Source organism: Astatotilapia calliptera, chromosome 16 (assembly GCF_900246225.1).
Source record: "Astatotilapia calliptera chromosome 16, fAstCal1.2, whole genome shotgun sequence".
Lineage (NCBI taxonomy): Eukaryota > Metazoa > Chordata > Actinopteri > Cichliformes > Cichlidae > Astatotilapia > Astatotilapia calliptera.
The window spans coordinates 13,381,850-13,400,697 of NC_039317.1; the positions used below are offsets into that span (position 1 = coordinate 13,381,850).

The 18,848-nt window shown below is 43.5% G+C and overlaps 1 protein-coding gene across 2 annotated transcripts in view; it reads left to right on the forward strand.

The window, feature by feature from the left end:
- LOC113007509 (cyclic AMP receptor-like protein A) overlaps positions 1-15,713 on the forward strand; it is a 51,786-nt gene extending 36,073 nt beyond the window's left edge. The window contains exons 12-13 of one of the 2 annotated variants that reach the window (XM_026144142.1): positions 6,179-6,326; positions 14,490-15,713. In XM_026144142.1, coding sequence (XP_025999927.1) covers positions 6,179-6,326; positions 14,490-14,651 — 310 coding nt within the window. In that variant the 3' untranslated portion in view covers positions 14,652-15,713. The remainder of the gene's footprint in view (positions 1-6,178; positions 6,327-14,489) is intronic. The other variant, XM_026144143.1, reaches the window with a different exon arrangement.
- The last annotated feature ends 3,135 nt before the right edge of the window (positions 15,714-18,848 follow it).

The window sequence follows — 18,848 nt, forward strand, 5'->3', positions numbered from 1 at the left end:
TAAGCTTCGTTTAGACGTTTAGTCGACACCTTTATCCAGAATTACGGCAGGTAGATTCTTGTTGCCGGTTTATATTCGACCTCTGGCCAACTCAACTTGTGCTTTTCTTTCTGTCACAACTTTTTAAAGGGTTGTTGGAAGGTAAATGGAGACAGATTAATGGCAAATAAACCTTGCAACCTCACGCTGCAAAAGAGGATAAGAGAGGATTATAACCAGATTTGTGGATGAATCTCCATAATCATCTTCTGTGCTTTTCTCCTGCAGTTCTCACTGGGCTTTTAAGGGGAAAAAACAACAGCCTGTTTATGTGCCTGCTTGGTTTTGACAAAGTTTGCGTAACTTAAATCTAAAAGTTTTAGGAGCTGTTTGTAAGACTGCTAAAAAATAAACAAAATGTGCACAAATGACAAGAAAAAATACACTAAAATCTCCTTAATCATCCATCCTTCCATCTGTTCATTCATCCATCCATCCGTTTTTCTACTGCTCTGGATTCCAGATCGTGGGGGTAGCAGTTTAAGCAGAGAAGCCCAGACCTCCTTTTCCTTTCTCCAGCTCATCCGGCGGGAATTAGGTCTTCCTGATAGAACATGCCCAAAACATCTTACCTAGGAGGCATCCAGGAGGCGTCTTAGTCAGATATCTGATCTATTTCAGTTAGTTTTGTTTTATGTGGCAAAGTAGTGGGTCCTGCCAAACGACACAACTCACCCTATCACTAAGAGAACATCTGGCCATCCTTTAGTGGAAACTGATTTCTGCAGCTTGTATTCTCAGTCTCATTCTTTAGGTCACTATCTAGAGCAGGGGTGTCGAACTCCAGGCCTCAAGGGCCAGTGTCCTGCAGGTTTTGGATAACATCCTGGGTCAACACACCGGAATCAAATGATTAGTTCATTACCAGACTTGTGGAGAACTGCAAGGCACGTTGAGGAGGTAATTTAGCAATTTAAATCAGCTGTGTTGGATCAAGGACACATCTAAAACCTGCAGGACACCGGCCCTCGAGGCCTGGAGTTCGACACCTGTGATCTAGAGCTTGTGGTCTTAAAGATGAGGGTGGGAACATAGATTGGCAAGTAAATTGACAGCTTCACTTTCACACTGAGCTCTCTCTTCCCTACAGTACAACATCTCTCCGGTCGCTTTTGGTGACCGTTTATTCCCTGTCAAATGCACCGCTGTTTTAGTTTTTCTTTGACCTGTTGACTTTTGTTACTTGGCACATCGTACCACTGCTATCGCAGCTGGGTTGAGGTACGACCATGATGGTTTTTACTGCCATAATAATGATATAAAAGTTACTGCTCAGACAGAGGGAGATGGTGCAACAGTTTCTGTGAGACTGTGGAAAAAACATCTTCTCTTCCTATATCAATACTGATATGACGGTATGGTTTGAGTGGTGCTACCTATCGTTCAGGAGAATATTAGAAGAAGTCTAACCTCTTGTGAATTGCTTGGAGTTGAGGTGAACCAAGCTCTCTTCCCACGCTTAAGCTTACTGTCACACTGTTTACAATATGCCCTAACCCAGCCCGTGGCATCAGGTGATGCTATACTGTCTGCATTTCCCTCAGTATGCAAGTAAAAATAAAAATGCCTGAATGTGGCAAAAGCATATGGGCACAGTGCCACAAATGTATATAGATCCTCAAAGCTTAGATGGCGACATGTATCCCTTATATCTTTATGCAGTCTTTTTTTGTTGGGAAACAGTCTGGTTTTCAACCAGTGCCGACTGTTTCATTCACTTGTTAAAAAAAGAGTTCTGTCAGCGCATAATTTAAGCTTTCACTAATTAATTAATACATTTTGTGAGTAATTATTAATTCTCTGAGCAACTCGATGGTAAAGCAGAGGGGAACCCTCAGGACCATTTAGACTTTCTCAGAAGGATTTGTTGCATTTAGCTTCTTTGGTTTAATAATAATAATTCTGTTCTAATTTGAATTTCAGTCTAATTTTCTATCAGGTTTCCTTCATAAAATGGCATAGATACCATCCTTTCTCAGCCGGCTGCAGGTACCATAGCTGGATCGCTCACTGATTAGGACTTCATAATGGGGCCAAAGACCATAGCCGTGTGTGTGTTTGTTTAGAAAGTGACAGGTACATGAAACAGTCGCCTTTCCAAATGGCCAGGCGTACCTTGCTTGTAGCATAGATGGAGTGAAGGCAGGGCATGACGTCTGTAGCCACTACGACTCTTTCCCCTTTTCCTTTTATTTTGGTGTGTGTGCCTAAGTTTTGACAGAGCTGAAGCCTCCGCTCTCATAGTTACGGTCCTCCACTGTGGCATGCCAATTTAAAACATATTTGTAATAACAACCATAAACCACGAGGAGACTGAGTTTCTCTGTCATCCCAACTCAAACAGAGTGAGACACTTTACGCAGTTCTCAATTTCTGCAGTTGCATTTGCCCAAAGAAGCTTAAAATCGAATCCATATTGGCAATTAAAGATCATTTGTTCTTGAATCTGGACCTTCAGTATTTGGGTCAGAAAGGTGCGCCAAACAGATACACAAAGACTCGGGATCAGTATCAAGGCAAAAAATAGAAATAAACACTGAATCGTGCATCCCCGTTTTCTATAACGAAAGATTTTGGCAGACATTGTAGTTGGTTCATTTATACTAGAAAAGGGAATTTGGCATCATTAAACTTCATGGTTTCTGTTAAATTAGCAATGAGCAGACAGCAGTCAAATTCTATGGCGTGTAAAGAATTTAAATTATCAAAAAAAAAAAAGAACTGGACTGTTGTTCAAGCAAAAGATGTTAGTGTATGTAACAGCTGTAAGGAGCCTATGTCTTCATAGCCTCCATACATTTTATGTTGTTAGTGGGGCAGTTTGAACTCTTGCTGGCAGAGCTGGGAGCACATCTGAGGAGGTGGGGAAATCATTTCAGAGAGCCGATTGACCCGCAGCATCTAGCTGTGTGTAAGAGGTAAAATAGTGTTATTTTACTATTTGTGTATCCAATACTGGTGCACATTTTGAGCTACAGCACACTTGTTGCCATGTGCAGTGGTCCGATTGGTCAGATATGCTTATTTGAATCATAAAAATTAAGCTTGATTTGATATTTGCAAATATTATGTTAACGTGTCCAGTGACTGAAGGCCTTTATTGACACATTTAAGGATCAGAGTTTGGTTTCACTTAAACGTTGAGATTATTGAGTGTGGTTACATCAGGAAAAAATAATCATTTATGTATTATTGCTCCAAGAGACCACAATTAAAATGATGGATAGCCTCTGTTGCAAGTTTTATCTTTTTCTTTTCATATTTAAGAGTGGCTTGCAGGTTGGGAATTTATCTGTATGAAAATGAAGCAGAAAGCAGATTTAGCAAAACCGTGTCTGCAAATGCACTACAATAAAAAACATTCACGGTCGTTATTGTAGTATCGGGTTGGAATTTGCTGTAAATAAACACACTGTAATGACACAAAAGTGCGAGTGGCCAGGCTAGGTTAAGTTTAGGAATAACAAATGGATCCGAAAACGTATAACCTTAAAATATTTTGAAAATGCAGGGTTTTTTTGTAATCATATCTCGCTTGGGTAACATAAATCAACGCTGTGTTTTTAGTTGTCACGTTGGCGAGAGCAAGGTGGAGGAAAAAGCTGGCTAATTTGGAAGTTATCAGACGTTAGGAAAAAAGCATGTACAGCGCCTCGTTTATATTTTCATCAAGCAGAAACTCAGGCTCTGCTATCGCTGCTGCTGGTAGTGTAAGAGGCTGCTGTTGACAGCGCACCTGAAGCAGCTGTGTGTACCAAAGAAGCTGCACCAGCTATTAGTTTCATACAGCTGCGACATCCCAACTGGAGCTCCATCTTATCTCCGGGAACAAAATCTTCCCGTCTAAAAATGGGTGGTGCACGCAGCCTTTTTCAAGACCGTGATGCAGAAGCAGAAGAAGTCTACATCCACAAAAGAACTCAAGCACAAAAATGAGCTCAGTAGTTCTTATTTGTTTTTTTTCTGGACATGATGTCCTGACAGACTGGGCAGAAAATTGTGAAATTCCATCTACTACTGAGGCCTGATTTAGACTGAATCGAGCCGACAGTTTGGCCCATGTGCGTGGCTGACGTCGAAGTGTTTATGCTTGTGTTGGTGGACTTGTGTGTTAATTGCTCCATGGTTTTTGTGGGGTAAAACATTTTTGTTGCTCAAGTTTTCCAATTCCTTTTTCTGATAGGCAGAAATTTGCTGAGATCCTTATATTGATGCTTATGATTATCACCCCTCACATTGAGGTGACAAATTTCCTGCTGAAGCATAAATCCCCAGTAAGAAAGAGAGGACTCCTGTTTGGGATATATAGTGTTTGGTTTTTTCTTTTTTTCTTTTTTATGTCTCTAGAAATGTAAGACATTGCATTAACTTTTTAGTCATTTCCAAAAAATAATGACAAATATTAAATATAAATCAATTTGCTCCGATTTTAGTTTATTCTCACGGCAAGTAACAGAGTCGCTCCTCTTCCTGGCACCTGGGTGCTTTTCAATGCTTGCTTTGTATTTAAATGTGTTAAAATGGATTTATCCATTGCCTTTTCAGTGCTTAAACCATCTGCCATCAAATGAAACTCCTCTGAAGGATAACCCTGCCAATGTAAGTTTATGTGTTTCCTATTGGAAATAAATCCTGTTGCAAGCCCTGAACCTACTTTGGACGTCTCCACTACACAAAGCTTTTTGTTTATTTTTGATCTGGCCTTCAGTGTCCTGTTATTGTAAGTAGAAAGTTTCCAGTCTTTTGAGTAGTATTCTCTAAAACATTATCTGCCTCCTGTGCGACTAGAAAGTGACAGTGATGTAATAGCATCACGACATTTAACATTGTTTTTATAAAACACATTTGGTTAGTCACCAGGAGTTATTTTTATTAGCCTGGCTGATGTCACTGCAGCCACGAAGACTCGTCATGTTCATGTGCAGGGTGCAGTGATGGCTCAGTATTTGTGGTGCTATTGTGAAGTGATTGCTACAGAGAGTGATTTAAAGCACAGCGGTGTTAAAATTGCTAAAGATTTCCCCAATATAATTGTCATTTCAAAAACTAATGAAAAAAAATCTCTGTGAGTCAGACAGTCACATAGGAATAGGTGATTGGAGAGTCCCACGTAACTTTGTGCAACCACAATACAAGAGTGGCCCACCCAACCCCCAAGACACAGATGACTTTGGCGACCCTGAGGTCAACCACTGTGGCCACTTAGTTCGTGCTGCACACTAAACCCAAGAACACAACACATGCAGAAAATGCCATGAGCCGCGCGGCGGTTTGATTCTCACGCTAATAGATCAATAAAAGACATTAGTGGCGGGCTAGCCCAGCGAGCAGCGCTAATACAAGGTTAATCCAGGGTTAATGGCTGAGCAGCATCGTTCTCAGAGGCAGCCATTAGTTCTCAGCCGCACCATACAATATCAGGTTCTTCTCCTAGTCGTGCCCCAGGTTTCCAGGCGCGGGGAAGGAAATTGAAAAGAAAGGAATAGCGGCTCACTCTCACGAGTCAAGATGAAAATGAGATATCCAGATAGATGAAACTGAATGCAAAGAAATGGGGGCGATATCTGAGTGAGGCCGAGCAGCGTGCGGGGGAAACGTGCGCGGAATGAAAAAGAAGGGAAAGATGGGATGGCGAAATTGTGGTCAGGAGAAGTAGGAAACTGAGATGAGAGAAAGGGGGTGAGAAGGAGAGGAAGGGAGTTGAGCGCTACACATCTCCCTGTCCTTGTAAAGTGCTGCGTGCTGTCGAAGCGGCAGCCAAGAATGTGTCAGCCCAGCCGTCTCACGCTGCCTAATGGGCTCTTAAACGCTGATATAAAGCTCACTCGCTCTTTCGCCCTCCCCTTTTCCTCTCTCTCTCCTTTTTCTGCCTCTGCCACTTACTTCTCGTTCTCACCCTGTCCCTCACTCTGTCACTCACTTGTCCTCTGCCTCTCTTTCCCTCTCTTTCTGCTGCTCTATCAACCTCTCGCTCTCTGCCGTTCCCCTTTCCCCCGTTGCCGTCTTCTCCCTCTGATTTCTCCCTGAATTACTCCATCGTCACGTCTAAAGCTCTGCTCCTAGTTGTCTCTGTATTTACAACTTTTTTACGGGAGAACTTAAAACTTCTCTGTCTTCTCTTTTTTTCCTCCTCCTCCAGGCTCCATAACGCCTTCTACCCTAAAGCACCGTCCTTCTACCTCACACTTCTGCACGTCCTGTCGGCACCACTCCACGGCTTGGCCAATGCCTTTGTGTTTGGCCTGAATAGGGATTGGTGGAGCCTCCTGAGCCCAACTGGCATGCAGGTAAACTTCACACACACCTGTGAGAACCGCATCGTTATTTAAATCTGGAGGCTATTTATACATAGTGGTTACGCTTGAATAGACACTCAGTCATCTTTCATGTGATTGCATACAGTAGTCTGTTCAAAGACTTGCACTGATGCGAATCAATCCTGGGTGACAAAAAATAAAGGTAAATACATGTCCGTGTCACTTGAAAATATTTAACCCAACACGCGAGGAACCAATCAGGCTGTTGCACTGACACGAGCTCTCAATCGAGGCTTATACTGGTTGAAACTGTGCATTTGGTTAAATGCTTACAGTTCAGCGCTAAGTATGCAAACATGGTCACAATGTGTGCATTTACATGGACAGAGTATCCCAGGTTACCTAAGCTTATCTTGGTTTTAACCATATTCAGGATATGACACTTATATACATTTGATTAGGCATGCAAATAGTTTCTCACAGTTCATCTTCATAGCTACTAAACATAAGCCCAGGTGGCTTTGACCTGACTTGTCTCACTCTACATGTTGAGAAACAGGCATTCTGCAAACTGTCTTCTGTAGACTTGAATGTCTTGCTCCCACCATTATTTGTGTTTCTATGAGGTAACTTGGCTGGAACATTCAGACACCTGGATGTGCTGTATAAGGGTACTTCAACATGTTCAGAAGCATATCCAGGTTTCTTAACACCTAGAACAAAGGCCCATTCAAGTGTCAGAAATAAAGACGCAAAGACAAAAACAGAGTACTTCTAAAAGATTGTCATAACCAGGATACGCATGTAGACACACTCAGCAACCACCCAATATGCAGCTGGTTAGCAGGTATAATTCAGTTTAACTGTAAAGTAATAGACACGTGAATTAAATGGGCAAATTTAAATCTGTGGTGACGGATTAAAAGTCTGGGATCACCAAAGTTTTCCAATACATTTTAGTCCTAAGAAAAAAACATCAGCTTTGCTGTGACATTTAGCAAAAATGATCGCTGGGATTACTCATTTGAATTATGTGAATTTCAGATTGAGCATCATTGTTATTCCTGCTGTTAGCGTGGTTTAAAATCCATTCCTTCAGCAGATCTATTCAGTCGGCAATGTCACAGATTCCACGTCTGAAAGGAGCTTTATAAAGCTCTGAATGCCATCTGTCCTCTGCAGTGTACCTTTGCTTACTCCTTTCAGGGACTCAGGTGGCTGAAGCCCATCCCAGCAAAGACATACGAATTGAAGGGCATCGAAATGAGTGGCTGAATTTTCTGTTTATACCAGTGTTGAAATGCTTACGTAAGGAAGATGTTTAAGTTTAATGATGTGGTAATTCTACAAAAGTCATTTTACTTTTTTTTCCTTCTTTTTTTGCAACATCATCTTAGCCCTCTTCCCAGTGAGAAATAATTGCTTCAGGATTTGTAATTAGGCCATTTAACTTCCCACACTGACTGTTACCATCTGTTACAGGTGTTCACACGCCACCTGTACGGAAAATGCTTGTTGGGTTTTTGGTACAAACCCCCCCCCCCCCCCCCTTTTTTTTAAAGTGTAAAATGGCAAATTCAGGGCTTAGGAACATGTAATGAAGACAAGCTTTTCCAAAAAAATTACGTGTATATATTATATTTAATTTCTCTCTTTTTTTAAATTTGAACCACAAACCTGCGTGGTTGCATTTCAATAAACACCACAATCAATAGGGTTCTCCACAGATTTATCTCAATCTGCAAACATTGACTGTATCTGCAGATACGAGCCAGAGCAGATATTGAACCGCAAACACAGAAAATTCTTTGTGGTCTTAGCTCACGCGTACACAAACACGCACGCACACACACACACATATTGTCGCCTAGTCAGTACCACCAACCACGCTGATAACGGGTCGTGAGCGCAGTGTGGAAGACTGGAATGTGCAGTGTGACCTTCAGCCCAAATGTCAATGTTGCACTGTGGTGAGCGGAGAGAGAGAGAGACAGAGAAGTGAAACGGAATCTCAATGTGTTCGTAAATCACAGAGAAAACGCTGTTTGCGCGTCTCACGGAGAACGAGAGAGAAGGTGAGAAAGAAGATGACAGAGCGAGAGCGAGTGAAAGAGAGAGAGAGAGAGGCGGCGTGTGTTCGTGCGCTATCGTGACTAACAGCCGGTTGTTATTCATCTTGGCATGCGGCTCCCAGCAGCCCCCACACATCAGGTGTGAGATTGGCGGGGAAGAGAAGGGGGCGCGGGGGGGGGGTTTGGGAGAGGTGGGGGGGGGGGTGGTGTGGAGGGTTTTGCAACAGCGTCAAAACATTCCTCTCTCAAAGCGACGAATCTGCGCTTTCAACCCTACCCCCCACCCCCACCCTGGCCCTCCTAACCCTGTCTCCTCGTGCTCACTCACCAGCGCTCTCTCCCTCTCTGCCTCTGTTGCTGCTTGCCTGCAGTACATTTGCATGATTTAAAGGGTAGGCGCCTTTTTTCCTTCTCCCTAGGCTGTCTTCACTCTGCTCTCTCGTGCCATACGTACTTTGGAAAAGTTGTTGGTGGCTGTTGCTTTGGGTAGGCGGAGAAAATCAGTTTAATTAAAGGTGACCTGTTATGCTCGTTCCCACCTTCATGTTTTTATTCCTGGACTCCGCGATAGTAGTCTTGCGTGATTTACAGCTCATAACGATCCATCATTATTCCGATTCGCTGCTCCTCATAAACAGAGGCTTTAAACAGCAGGTGGATGGGACCTTTGTGCTCACAGGCAGAGCTGTGTGCCTGAGATGACTACATTAGGGACAGCCGCTCTCTTTGACGTCATACAGTACCAGGAGCAAAAATGAAAAACAACACTGTCAGGGTGCCCGTGCTGACCTCTGTCAACCGTCGAAAGCAGCATTAATGGGAACTCGAGCAGTAGAACCGCACCACAGATAAATGGTAGAAGGTGGCCTCGTCTGATAAATCACATTTTCTTTTACATCACGTGGATGGCCAGGTGTGTGTACTTTGCTTATCTGGGGAACACCTGGCACCAAGATGTGGTATAGGAAGAAGGCAAGCCAGTGGAGGCAGTATGACGCTTTGGGCAATGTTCTGCTGGAAAACTTGGGTCGTGCCATCCATGTGGATTTTACTATGATGCTATGATTATTACCACCTACCCTAAGCACTGTTTCCCTGATGGCTCTGGCCTCTCTCAGCAGGATAATGCTTCCTGCCACCAAGCAAAAATGATTCAGGAATGGTTTGAGGAGGACAAGTTTGAGGTGTTGACTTGCCCTCAAAATTCCTGATTGCAATCCAGTCAAACATCTGTGGGATGTGCTTGACAAACAAGTCTGATCCATGGAGCCCCCACCTCCCAGCTTACAGGACTTGAAGGATCTGTTGCTAACATCTTGGCACCAAATACCACAGCTCACCTTCAAGCCACTAGTGGACTCATGCGTCGACTGTAATGTAATGCATTTGCTGTATCTGCATCTGCACCTGTACTTTGGGTAGAGACCTCTTAAAATGTTAGTTCACCCACAGTTTTTAATCTAACTCCACCCCCACGTATTAAAAATAAAATGAGGAAAAAGGGTGAGAAAGGGTGAGGAGAGGGCTGCCCACTCTCTTTTCCAGTCCAGAGAAAATGGAAAGAGACACATGTCTGCCACAGAGGGTTTATTTGAGGTGAAGAAATCCGTAATCAGCTGAAACAGACATTAATGTGGTGGAAGGCCATGCTGGTCCTGACCATCCTGGTCTCGTGCTGCATCAGTTCAAGCCTTTGGCTCCAGCGCGGATACTGCTTAAAGCTTCTGTGTGTCTTTGTCTCTCACTAAAAAGGGGGCATCTTGCCACCTTTATTGCTGAGCTATGTGAGGGTCTGGTGATGCTTTCGCAGCCCTCAAAAGCACAAGTCCAAACCACTGCACCAAAACTGAAAAACCCTAAGTAGAGCGTTTGCAGGAAATGGCAGACATTCATGTAAATGAGTTTCCATCATTCAAGTATGAAACACTAAGGGGTGGGAGGGGTTCTCCCACAGCTGATTTGAGCTGATCTGAGACATGTTGATGAGCCCTAAACAGTCTGACCTGTGGCAGTCTGGCTTTGCAAGGTTTAAAACAGTAGATTGCTTATTGAGCCATTTTCAAACAGTGACATTCAGGTTTTTATTATTTGCAAAGAAATGTCATTACCACCAGCACTGACGTGTTTCATCCCAGTAATAGTGACAGTAATATCATTAAGTTTATAGCTCAATAAACTCAACATTTAAGTGCGGAGTACCTTTTTAATATCCAATATGTTCAGTCATTCAAACATGCCTGGTACTGTGCCATTGGTATTTTTTAAACCTTGATACTGGACTCCAAGATTTTGAATTGTTCTCAGTTTATTAGGTTCCCTTTTGGCTTATGCAGCACATAGCAAAAAGGCATTATTATTGCTTTCCGTGGCCCTGCCAGTTTTGTTCTGCTCAGTGCATAGATAGCACATTAGGATGAGACAGTGCAGATAAAAGCACTTTTGTGAGTTCTAAGAAAGGCTCACGCATTTTATAGGGTATGGCAAAAATGTGCCATTTATTTGTTTCAGTGCTTGCAAATGGCCACTGGAGCAAATTGGCAGCAACGCTGAGTTTGGGCACCACATTTAGATCCCTCAAAACATCCACAATTTGTTCCACTCTCACTATGAAAAGTAGCTGCTTTGATTTGAATGGTGACGTGAAAGATCGTGATGCAGAGTTTGCTAAAAATAACTAATTTACATGTTTTTTTAAAAACCTTACAAAATAAATGATCTTGGCAGCCATTCGAGCAGCTCCCATGTCAACTAAAAATAAAACTGCAGGATGGAAATGAGATTAAATTTAATGGCATTTCAGGTTGATTATTAGGCTAGCATGCATGATTGTGAATACCACTGGGTTTCCATGAGTCTAGACTCGTAGTGGACATGGGTCCTCGTCACTAGAGACATAAAAGCACAGCACACGCTGCCTGCACGATGTCTATTGGCCAGTTTCAGTTGAGAGATTGAGCAAAAACACAGGAAGCGCGGTGGCTTTCAGTACACTGTTTACTTTGAGCCATAGAAATTGTAGCTGTTAAATTTTTCAAATAGCCTTTGCTGCATACACCCACACATTTTCACTGCCATTCATTTTTTCCCCCTAAATTTAGTTAGACACTGACCTTTAAGGTGAGTAAGCCTACCTGCCAGTTATGTTTCGTACTGCAGTGCAGAGAATTACAAAGTTAAGTAAAAGACTCGGCACACACCAGATTAAAACTCAAATCATGACACCAAAAAACAAAAAAAGAAATCGGACCAGGTCGTGATTTTAGCAGATATTTCCATTCCTCCTCGCTTCCTCTTGAAGCTAAATTTAAGCGTGAGGAGAGTCGGTCTAACTAAAACTAAAACTAACACACTTTCACTGAGAGGCCTCTTCTGGTTACAGATCTGATTCATGCATTCACACAACCAGGTTATTACTGTGAACAGAAGCGCATTTTTTTGTTTTTTTTTGTTTTTTAAAACCCATTTTCTTCCATTAACCTGCTTCTTTGTCATGGCATCGTTTTCTTTATCTAGTCCTCGGTTTCCCCCACCCTCCTCCTCTTTCGCGGCAGTGAAGCCGCTCTTCTGTTTCTCCCTCTCTCTGCCCATCTCTGCCTCGCCGTACTCTTCTGCTGTCTCCTCTGTTCCCAGTACCCTGTTACAGCATCTCTGGCATTTATCTATCTTACATTATTTTTGCTGCTCTCCAGCATCTCCCTCCCACCTGCGTACTCTCCATCTCGTTCCCTCTTCCTCTCGCTCCTACCCTGATATTGATCTGCATTCTAGCCATACAGCTGAACCGCCCGTGGCTCTGCAATGAGCTCACATCTCACTTCTCCTTCTCTGTGTTTATGAGTGTGCACGCAGGAAAGGAAGCTCTTCCAAAGCCCTACATGTCTCGGTATCGTGGCAATCTTAACGCAAAGCAGGCTGATTTTAAAACACGATTGTTGTTGGGGTTTTGGGGTTTGTTTTTTTTAGTGGAAACACCGCGTGCCCACACGAGCATGGCCCCCTTTTGTCCACCAATAACCGAAACTGCGCATCACAGCTGTCGTGTGTTAAGGAGAGGCAGACAAAGCCTTGTTACGCTGCTGAGGCTCAGCTGGTTAAACCTCTGTTCAGTCCTCCCCCTTGCTCTCTTATAGTGTATGTGTACTGTATTCCCTTCTGGCAGGGCTGCCAGTGAAACCCCAGCAAAATATATATATATATAAATAAATAAATAAATCCAAACTGCAGCAGCACATCTGAGGTTCAACCAGCCAAAGACGGCATATGTCACTCTGCGTTTCTTTACTCTTTTCTGGGTATTTCAGCAGAGTAGCCATCAGCACATCTCCCACTTACATGAATAATCCCATGCAGGTTTGTGAGCAGTCCTATTCATATGATCTGCAATGGAACAAGAGTCTTGGTAGCAATGTGGATTTTAAAATCCCAGTCTAAACTGGTCTAAACACCCTTCATCTTTCCATCCTACTGTAGCTCACATTGTCCTTCTGCAATGAAAAACCTGTGAACTGTGAGCTACTCTGGCTTGGCTCGGTAACAGTACTAAAAAACAAAACATCTGCCAGTTGAATAAATGTAAATATAAAACAGCCAAACATCTGATTCGGTTTGCATAATCACACCATTCAAAAAGCATAAAAACAGTTGCTGTGCATTAATCACATTCCCGTTTCACAGTCACTAGCTCATCTGACAGAACCAAAGTCAGTGGAACCCAGAGACGAGATTTGTGCTGTGAATTTTGTAATGTTTGCGAGATTGAAAGGGGACAAAAGTCCCCCCCCTCTCACCCAAACAAGCTTATGTAATTGTTCACTCTTGAGTTCCATAGGTAATTTTCTTTGTTAGATCGAAAACAGCCCCACACTGAGGGGATTTTCAAGTACCAGTGAAGCAATTAAATGCAATCAAGGAAGGGAAGGGTGGTTTGACTGCATTATGAATGATTTCCAGGGCTTAGCAGAAGCCAAAACACAAGACAAGGTGTTTTGGCAGCTTAAAAGTTAAAATGTGGACCGTTATTCCCACTTTCATTTGGAATGGTGACTGAGATAAACAGGAAAATTCCAGATTTCCAGATCCAGTGTAATCTACTAAACGTTTTCCCGGTTTCAGTATTGTTGGCTAGGGCACTGTGCATCGATATCCCTGCTCACACGTACAAACTCAAATGAGCAGAATCTCATTTGCCTCTCATGAGCCTGACGTTTGTGAGCGTGTTTAGAAGCGTGCATATCATTTACATGCTCAGGCTTGACTGGACAGTTAGGCTATTTTCTCCCGCTACTCGCACACATCAAAGCAGTTCATGCTTAAGTGATGTAGGGCTGCACACTTTCTTCTTCAGATTTAGACGCTCATTAAAGTTTTATTGCACTGCCGTTTATTTTTTTTTTCTTTTTCATATTGTTTGAAGTACGCTGCTTTCATGGAATTTACAAAAGTTGGAATCTAGCGTTGTGCAGGATGACCAAAGATTCTAGCAGAGCCACAGTATGAGTCTTAAAATGAACTCTGCATAAGTGGGCCTTTACAGCGGCTCGTACTTCTCACACTAGTATATAGAATTTTAAGCATTTTGATGTCACCATAACAAAAGTTTTACTGTTGCGTCCCGAGGCAGAACATTCAATGCTTAACGACCTCAGTTGTTCCTCGTGCCATCCTATTCCAGCACACACAGCTTTGAAAAGGCGGGATTTTGTTGGTCACACCACAGCGACCTTCACTTCCCACTCAGTCTGCTCAGCAAATCTCCCTCCGTGCAGTCTCGTCTCTTAGCCAAAATGAAATTGAAGTTGAATGGCCAACGTTTTGACACATTAAAGATTGTAACATGGATGCTTTAAAAAATAGCAGACGGGGTTAAAGCGGTCCAGAGGTGCATGAGAAAATGAACTTGAAGGGGATTATTGGTTCTTATGGCTGGCGACCCACAGCTTCACGATGACGCCTTGGATATGCAAATCTGGGGTTTAATATTTTCATTTTTATCTACCTGGGGCACTGTTTTTAATTTAATGGCCAAAAACGTTTGAGTCTTGAGCTTTAGTGTGAACATCCTTTCTACACCAGTATAAGTGTTGTGTACTAATTCCAAACTGTATGCGTGTCTGTTTTCTAGCTGGCTCTGCAGTCACGGCTCTGTGACAGAACACGGATTGGAGAGTACTACCCCGGGGCGGTGCGCTACACGCAGGCTGACCTGGCCGACCTCAGCGATGACGATGACACCAATGTGCTCTTCTACTCTCCTGACATGACCCTGAAAGACCGAGGGCCCTGAGAGAGCGGGAGGGAGGGAGAGCGAGGGAGACAAAAGAGATGGAGGGAAGGAACACGAAGGAGGGTCAGAGCCAGAGAGAAACGCAGCAGATTAGAAACTGAGAGGGAGGAAAAAGAGGTAGGGAGGGAATGGAAGGGAAGATTGTGGGGGACAGTCAGGCAGATAGGAGCCGGAGATGAGCTGTCAGGTTCCATTATTAATCCCCATCCTTTACTATTTAATATCCTAAAGACACACACACCACACATACTGAACAGAGCTCCAGCTCAGCGCATTACTACAAGAGAAGGGGAAGGACTAGGGCGCTGTAAAGATCCTCTCGATGTTAAACGCATCTGCTTCTTCCCAAAAAGGTCTTGAAACGATTTCCCTCTCTGCATCGTATTCTGTACGTCTGCAGCATTTCGGCATGCCACAACAATAAAATGGAGAAAAAAAGAACCCATAAGGACCGCTGAAAGGCAATCATAACAAGGTGTTCCTTTAGCATTCTCTTTTCACGTCTCTGCAGGAGATTAGTTGAAAAGGAGGCCTTTAAGATGTATCCCGTGTGTCTGACGTGAAAGCATCTGCATCTACCCTGAGATTGATCCTGCTACTGAACAATTTTCTTGCCAACAGGGGGGTTGTGGGTGCGGAGTTGAACTACAGAAGTGGGAGGGGTTATAAACAGTCAAGATGCCTCAACAGGGCAACTAAATCCCAAAGCACCCATGTCACCTTCCTCACAGTATTTGTTTTCTGCCTGTTTTTTGTTCCTGTTGATGCAACTGCTGCACATGTATTCACTTCTGGAAGGTTATTTTGTATTTTTTTTTTTTAATGAAAAATACTACACTTGTTTGTTATACAATATTTCTAACAGATCAATGTATTGTACATATTTAACTGTACACTCTATTTTTGTACTTTGCCTTGGACCAGATGAGATGAAACTTTTTTCTTGGTCCAGATCTGCTGCTCGGCGGTGTCCGTCAAGCAGAACCGAATTCAACACACACAGCCTTATGAACAACTACAGAGAGATGCTTTTGGTCAAATAAATCCCCTGGTAGACACACACACGGATACTTTTTTATTTTTTTATTTTTATTTGTTTCTTTAAGGTGCCTCTGCCAGCCTGTTTTGAAGTAAGGAACAGTGTCGCTGATTGTCAGGCTAATAGCGTGAACCACCTGCTATGCTCTGCCACAGCCCATTTGGTTTTTTCTGGTTTCAAGCCTTCGTTACGGTCGGATCTCTCCCAGCCGTCAGCTCCGTCTTTGCCAAACTGAACTACGAAAACCAACTCTTGACCTTTTTGTTTTAAATCTTTTCTGCCGAGTGTCAGCCACACCTGGGTGAAACTTTGGTTTGCAGTTCACAATCACACCACCGTATCACCCACACTGCCCCCCCCCCACCCCGGCACTGTTGCTGGTTTGATTCGGCTGCGCACTCCATCAAATAAATGAGCAGGAGAGACATTTCATAACAAAGCTGAGACTAGGCCTGTTTATTTCATTTTCACATTGATGCCATTCCTCATTCCCACTTGCCTGCCTGCAAAGTGTTTGTCTGTTTATGTGTATGTACATTCAGGCCTGTTTTAGGCGGGGCCTGCTTAAATAATGGATATTAATTATTGGTCGGACTCTACCGGACCCTGCCCATCTCCAAACGTTATTAACTGGATTTTGATTAATGGATCATGGGCAACGTGTCCTCCGGAAAACCAGATCTTTTTCCTCCACGTGCATAGACAACACAGCTTGCCCACAAACGTGTGAACACATCGAGCCCTGCGCCCCCACTTCATATAAAGATCCCGTGAAATAAGCGAATCTCCCTGTCACGCAAGAAGAATTATTATTCCCCCCTCATATCGTCGCATGCGCCGTAATTGGATACAATTTAACACCCGCGGCCCACGGGCATGTCAGCAGGCGCACTGCCTACTATTAGCTCGCCTCGCCTCGCCACCCTATCATTTGTCAGATCAGTGTTTGTGTGCTCCTGGTGCCTTTGTGTGTGTGTGCGTATGTGTGTGTGCGTGCGTGTGGCTCGAGAAACCGGAGCATTTGTTGGAGTCCGGCCATGACCTAGCTGTGACGCACAGAAACAGAGAGGAGAGGAGAAGTGGAGAGAGAGGGGAGAGGCGACAGCGCAGCAGCAGACGCTGAAAAACAAGCTGGAGCTCTGTCACCTCTGAGCCAAAGGGAGGCAGGCAGGCAGTCCTGATGGGTGTTTGTGGCTGCTCTGCTCTGCTTCCACAGGGAGCCCTGTCTGCTGTTTTTTTTTTGTTGTTGTTGTTTTTTTTGTTGTTGTTTCTTTAGAGCCCCGGCAGTATTTACAGGCATCGTTGGGGGAGGGTATAACCTCCTAATACCAGCTCACTGGCTGCTTACAGTAAAAAAAAAAAAAAAAGGCTGAAGAAGGTTAATGAGGAGATTACAGCATGACTGATCTAAATAATTGAGTGGAAGTTGTTGCAAATGTAGAGAAACCTGTAAACTGGGCTCCTTTTCCCCTATGCCTCTCAATTTGTGGCCTAGTGCAAGACCCCTACCCCCTTCTTCTTATTATTAACCTTTTGCCCAGGTGATCAACCAACAGGTTAATGTGGCCATTTTTTGTGGTCATAAAAACAATACCAAATGCTATAAAAGTTGACTGCAGTGTACAAAAATCTTAAAACTGTCTTTCACGCATGGTCATCAAATCTGGCAAAACCAGAGTAGCAGCTGCAAAAGTTTCTTACTCTGCTGTAACAGTAAGAAACTACTCTGTTTTTGATATCTGTATAGGGGCACAAAAGATGGATTTTAGCCTAGTCTCTTCTTTTAAGGTGTTGGTATTGGTGTTGTTTGAGTGCCTAAATATCTAGAAGAAGAGTGTGCAAAATCCTCAGGTCCTCTTAACGCTGACCTTGGGTCTGTGATCATTTGCTCAGAGCAGATCTGATCAAACTGTAAATACAGAACAAATATCACCAAATACCAAAATTCTATTTTTGGGGAGCACAGCTTTATTAAGATGTGAAAATGCTCTAAGTGTATGTTCCACGTGGTTTTTCCAGGCGTCACCAAAAACGAGACTGATTTGCCCAATCACAGTGCAGTTTGGAACAAAATGATTCAGTGTCTACACAAATGTGAATCCACTTATGTGACAGATACCATCAGGTTCCATTTAGAGTATGAACCAGGATTTCGTAAAAGCTGAAATGATCAATTTCCCCCAGATGCTTCGACTCAGCCGGTTCTCTTCTCAGGGGGTGTTATTTTGACTGCTGGCACGGATCATTAACGCACAGTGTCCTTTGGCTTCTGTGCGTAAAGCGCTGAGATGGTCGCTCGTTCCCAACTCATATTTAACGCACAGGGCTACCAGTTCGAAGGGGAGGGTTTTACACGGAACCACGATCCTTGCCTTAATATAACCAAGTAGTTTTTAGCGCGAAAACCAATCAGGAAAAAAAACGTTAAAAACGCTGGTCTGCAGGAGAACAGGCCTGCCACTAAAAAAATTGGACCCTAATCTCTCTGCCATTGCAGTCACGACTGCTGCGTAGAGATGTCGAAGGTCACCTTCTGCGTAACGGCTTTGACAAAATCACGTCATATTACTAGAAGGCACTGAGGTACCTACGAAGTTCTAGCCGCAGACCAAATTAGTACATTAAGAGAATTTTGAAAACAAAAAAGTTGCATCCACTCGGAATTCAGTATAATGTACTAGAAAATAGTCCAAACGCCCCTCACCATCACGCATATCCCCAAATCCTTATATCTAATATTTGTGTTGCCAACGCAAACACACAAAGCCAGAAGCAGCTTTGCTTCTTTTCTGTCGATCAGTTAATCGACCAGGCGTCATTGTTCCAGCCCTATAATCTAAACATCGCATGCAGTCACTCCTAGTGCTGCCAACAGGCTGCACGATCCTTTCAGGTTTTTCATTTTAACCTCTGAGGATTTGGTCCAAAAATATCAGTATAAGCTGTGCAGAAAACCTGCCTGTGTGTGACTCGAATAATCCCCTGAAATTCGAGAAACACCACCAATGACGTGACCTCGGTGGCCGCGATCTTTCCTATTTATAGCTGTCGCTTGCGAATCGTCTGTTTAACGTCCCTATCTCCCAGCGTGTCGACCGCAGGCCCGCTACTGCTGCTGCCTGAGCACAGTGCAGCAGCGAGCGGCGCTTTAAGCGCTG